This window comes from Amphimedon queenslandica, unplaced genomic scaffold (assembly GCF_000090795.2).
Source record: "Amphimedon queenslandica unplaced genomic scaffold, v1.1 AMPQUscaffold_11941, whole genome shotgun sequence".
Taxonomy (NCBI): Eukaryota; Metazoa; Porifera; class Demospongiae; order Haplosclerida; family Niphatidae; genus Amphimedon; species Amphimedon queenslandica.
In genome coordinates, this window is record NW_003547820.1 from 4,957 (window position 1) to 9,469 (window position 4,513).

Consider the following 4,513-nt stretch of genomic DNA (forward strand, 5'->3'; position numbering starts at 1 on the left):
TCATGATCCTAAAATGAATTGTTTTCTGTCTGAAGTGACCGAGAGGGAAGTCGAAAGCTATACCCATTCACATAGTGACGCATTTAACAGTCAATCGTCTCATCAAAAATTAACGATAGCAGTACAGGATAATTCTGCATACGGGATGGTTGTGCCAAAAGGATTTCACATTAAATCCTCAGGTAAAAAACCACTATAATCATGCTTGCATACTTTTATGACACTTTATTTCATTTTATGTAGAAAAGTTCAAACCTTCAGTAGTAACATCAAGCACTTCAATCAATCCAAGCACCATTGCTATGTCTACTAAGTCTCCTGAAGGTCTCCCTGAAAAACCCGGTATGTTACAGAATAGAATAATACTAATGCTATGTACTATTATCTTTATTGTAGGATCCAAAACTTTTCTTGACTTCAATAGAAGTACATTGGCTAGCTATGATATAAAAAAGGTTAGAGACATTGGAGCATTGTTTAATATAGTGCGATATAAATGCACAGGTAGCAGATTTACTGGTAAAGATGAGGCTGGAACAATATGCTGAGACATTTCAGAGGGAGCAAATTGATGGTAAGATACTGATTGAATTAGACGAAAGCATACTCAAGGAAGAGCTGGGAATAGCTAAGAAAATACATCGTTTAAAACTATTGAACATTATTAATGGTGATCAATGTATTTCAGTTTATGTTTAATAGATTGTTTTTATTTTTGTACATGTACACATGCACTCATGCAGTTATAAACATTAAGTTAGTTGACTGTATTTAAGTGCACGTTCCAACAAGTGTTAATTAGTACTCACTATACTCAAAAGTTTCATCTATTAGAGGATGTCTTGATCTTGTACTGTAGGAAACTAAACAGGAAGAAATATCAAAACTGTACCAGGACTGTAGTACATGCATCATCATCCACTATCCCCCTTGCATGACTAGATTAGTGTGTACATATAGATATATCGGTGAGAAGTAGGTAGAAGCAAAACATATTTGTGTCTAGATTGCCATCTGATTCACTGCATAAAAATTAACAGCACTCCAAACATTTGCTTTTTAATGGCATCATTATCTGAAGGAAAGAAGATAGAGCAAAATGAGGATTCATGTAAATGCACTTATATATGAATAATAGAATTTACGCCCACCACAAATAAATAAAACTCAACTTTAGGGTGTGGCTCAGTACCTGCAAAAAGCAATGGCTCAACACGTACACAAAGAAAGGTCTTTCAACGCATTCTTGTCTTCTGCTCCTATTCTCTCTGAGCTACTGGAACACATTGATGTTGGTACTAAGTGGTACCTCTTAGGTACATTGCTACACGTTGATGATAAGAGATTGAATGGTATTGAGCAGTCACAAGGACATGATGATACAAGCAAGGCATTAAGGATGTTTCAACACTGGCTGACCACTACTCCTACTGCTAGTAGGAGACAAGTTCTGGAAGCGTTGAGAAAGAGAGTGGTTAATGAGCATAGAGTTGCTGATAAATATGAAAAATACTTAAAGGAGCTTCTTGACACTATATCTACTGAAGCAGTTTCCATTCTTCAAAGGAATATCCAATCATTGAATAAAGCTCTTGTCTTTCCTGTACAAGTGTCTCAAATGTTATACTGTAAGAGATGTATAAGTGAAGTTACTCTGGATGAAATGGAGAGGATGGATCAGAGGAGGTCACTGGATGACAAGAAGACCACTCTATTGACTGCCATGAAAGAAATAGTGTCTAGTGACTACAGGAAACTTAAAGATATTGCTATAGTGCTGTCTGACTTTGAGGAATTAAGAGATATAGCCAATGAAATGATGACCAAATATGGTAGGACATTGAATATTTTAACCTATTTATGAATACTATTATATAACTATAGAAGAGAAAATTCCTCAGCAAGATGATAGTAGAGTAGTGCGACCACATGAGGTAGTAGGTGGTAATGAAGGTCGTGCTAGTGATATATTGAGGAATAATTACAGTGCTCTCTCTCAGTCAATTACTGAACCAGTTTGTGTGGCAAGGTTGCTTCATGAAGAGGTTATATCTGATGAGGCTCTGTCTTGTGTCATGTCTATAAGAGGTTCCTACTCTGACAGTAGAGCAGTTCTCCTCAAAGCTGTACGAGATGCTGTTCACTCCAATTACAAACACCTGGAGTTGTTTGTTACTGTATTGAGGAAGTTCTCAGAGACTGCTCATATTGGAGATACTATTTTGGAGGAATACAGTAAGTTAAAATTCAAATATAGATCAATATGTAATATCTATTTATTACTATAATTCAGAGCATTATTTTAAAACTGATGCTGATGATGTTGAAGAAATAGAAACATATTTAACTGAAAGTACATTTAATTTGAAAAAAATCTTAATTTATTATGCTTTTAGGAGGAAATTCTGGTCTTTCTCAGTATGTATCAAGTGATTCTGAAAGTAAGAAGACTTAGTCTGAGCTAACAATCATTTAATTTATAAAAGCTGAAGACTTGGCTATTTTTGGTCATAAAATACCATTTCCTCGTAATATGGGAGAAGAATTTAAAGAGATGAGGATAAAATTTGGATCAACTTTCTATAACATAAGACTTCTTTTTTCAAAGAAATTGGCCAAATCACAGAAAAACATCAGCAATGTTAAAGCATTGCTCACTGATATTTTTCCTGATCACAAGTCTGAGCTTTCTGTTGCGAAAACCATTAATGATAAAAAGAATAATGGTATGTAAAGTTTAAGGCTGCACATAATTTCTCCCATCACTTTGAGTATTAATTATTTTTATGACATAAATAATGAAATTTTTGATATGAACAAAGCCACACTGTCCCATTACTTGCATTAGCCTGGCCTGCACATAAAAGAAAAAACATCATATAATATTTTTTATTAACAGATTCACTTGCAGAACAGGAGTCAACTGAAGCATCTGACACTGACACGTCAAGTAAATTATTTTTAAAATTTAAATTTAAAAATGAAATTTATAAATGTAATAAGCTTAATACACCGTATAGGGGGAAATTTTGGAGGGACTAAAATTTGGAGAGATACTAAATTTTGGTTATTGGCAAATTTTAATTTGGCAAATTTGTGGCCACGTGCCATTGAGCATGAGTATAATGGCTCAAAATGGCAGATTTTTATTTTGGCGAATGGCTATCAAGATTCAAAACGCCAAATTTGCCAAGTTTAATCTCCTCCAAAATTTTCCGTTATACAGTATGAGAAGCTAGCATTAATTTTCAATATTAAAAGATTGCTTACACTAAGTGTTGCCATTTACACTGCTTAAGTGTAAACAAACTTGTTTGTACCTTTAAGCCTATAAGCAATTTATGGACTCATGGGTGTAAGCAATGTGTTTAAAATTTGTCATTTTTAGAAGACTGCTTAAAATTAAGTTTATTATTGATTTCCATAGTACAAGAAGATGAAGATGTAAAGTGGTTCCAGAATGGTGTACGCCTTTTTAATCCTTCACTAGATAGTTGTAAAGAAGTAATCAGTAAACTGGAGGATAAACATGAAATAATGGTGCTCATTGCTTCACCATCTGTAATAATTCAGTTCCTAATACCAACTATATTGGAAAGAAAAGCAATAAAACAGCTTACTATATACTCATCCTTAACTCCTGAGGATATCCTCTCATTCTCTTCTGAACTATCAACCAACAAATCATTAACAAGTTTACAGATTATTCATAATTCAATCAGTGATGATGGAGTCTTTGTATTAGCAGAGGCACTGCAATATAACGAAACACTTCAATACTTGTATCTTAATGATAATCCTGACATCACTTCAGCCAGTGCTCAATCGCTAGCAAAACTTTTCATGCTCAGTTGCCTTAATCTTGATAATACTAACATTGATCCTAATGAAGTAATGGATTTGATGGAATCACTCAGGACCAATAATATACAATGAGCTGAAAGATGTTTTGCTTTTACAGTAATTTTAGTAGGCACAAAATTATTAATATTTTTAGTAGACATATAATTATGAATATTATTTTTAGTAGACACAAAATTTTTAATACTGTTTTGTGGTACCACGCTCTGATTAAATAATTATTTTGAAATTGGAGTACAGGAAAATGATTAATGATTAATTAATTAGCCACGCCCTGTGTTTAGATGGCTAACGTTCCCTCTAATGTTGGCGGCTCCTTTCCAGGCTCCTCTCTTGTTAGTAGCAGTTTATCTATCTTCAGAGATTATTCTGGCCAGCTCCAAACTGAAATAACTGACCCGTCAAGGCTATACCATCATCTCTCCCGTGTTGCTCCAGAGCTCTTGGATGAATATGGCGGCCATGGTGACTGTTATAGTGTCTCCAGTCTTCAAAATCCAACCATTTTAACCCATCACCTGCTCAACGGGGTCAGAATGGCCATTTCACAAGACCAAACTAAGCTTGTAGTGTTTCTGAATGCCCTATCTGAATTGATTGACCCTCGAGTTGACCAGAGATTGAATTGTATTGCACATGAAATGAAAGAACA

General features: G+C 34.5%; 2 protein-coding genes across 2 annotated transcripts; both read left to right on the top strand.

Annotated features, from left to right (window-relative positions):
* The first annotated feature begins 6 nt into the window (after positions 1–6).
* On the top strand, positions 7–699 carry LOC109588671 (uncharacterized). The gene is made up of 4 exons (XM_020004809.1): positions 7–182; positions 244–342; positions 397–455; positions 505–699. The coding sequence occupies exons 1-4, from the start codon at positions 14–16 to the stop codon at positions 697–699; spliced, it is 522 nt and encodes a 173-aa protein (XP_019860368.1). The 5' UTR covers positions 7–13.
* Positions 700–1,175: 476 nt separating this feature from the next.
* On the top strand, positions 1,176–4,050 carry LOC109588674 (uncharacterized). Its single transcript, XM_020004811.1, has 7 exons — positions 1,176–1,832; positions 1,885–2,235; positions 2,294–2,353; positions 2,397–2,441; positions 2,487–2,726; positions 2,900–2,950; positions 3,428–4,050. The coding sequence occupies exons 1-7, from the start codon at positions 1,205–1,207 to the stop codon at positions 3,934–3,936; spliced, it is 1,884 nt and encodes a 627-aa protein (XP_019860370.1). The 5' UTR covers positions 1,176–1,204; the 3' UTR covers positions 3,937–4,050.
* The last annotated feature ends 463 nt before the right edge of the window (positions 4,051–4,513 follow it).

Coding starts and splice junctions, on each gene's coding strand:
- LOC109588671 (XM_020004809.1), top strand. CDS start 14: ATGAATTGTTTTCTGTCTGAAGTGACCGAGAGGGAAGTCGAAAGCTAT. Junction 183..243: donor ATTTCACATTAAATCCTCAG/GTAAAAAACCAC, acceptor CATTTTATGTAG/AAAAGTTCAAACCTTCAGTA. Junction 456..504: donor CTAGCTATGATATAAAAAAG/GTTAGAGACATT, acceptor ATAAATGCACAG/GTAGCAGATTTACTGGTAAA.
- LOC109588674 (XM_020004811.1), top strand. CDS start 1,205: ATGGCTCAACACGTACACAAAGAAAGGTCTTTCAACGCATTCTTGTCT. Junction 1,833..1,884: donor TGAAATGATGACCAAATATG/GTAGGACATTGA, acceptor ATATAACTATAG/AAGAGAAAATTCCTCAGCAA. Junction 2,951..3,427: donor ATCTGACACTGACACGTCAA/GTAAATTATTTT, acceptor TGATTTCCATAG/TACAAGAAGATGAAGATGTA.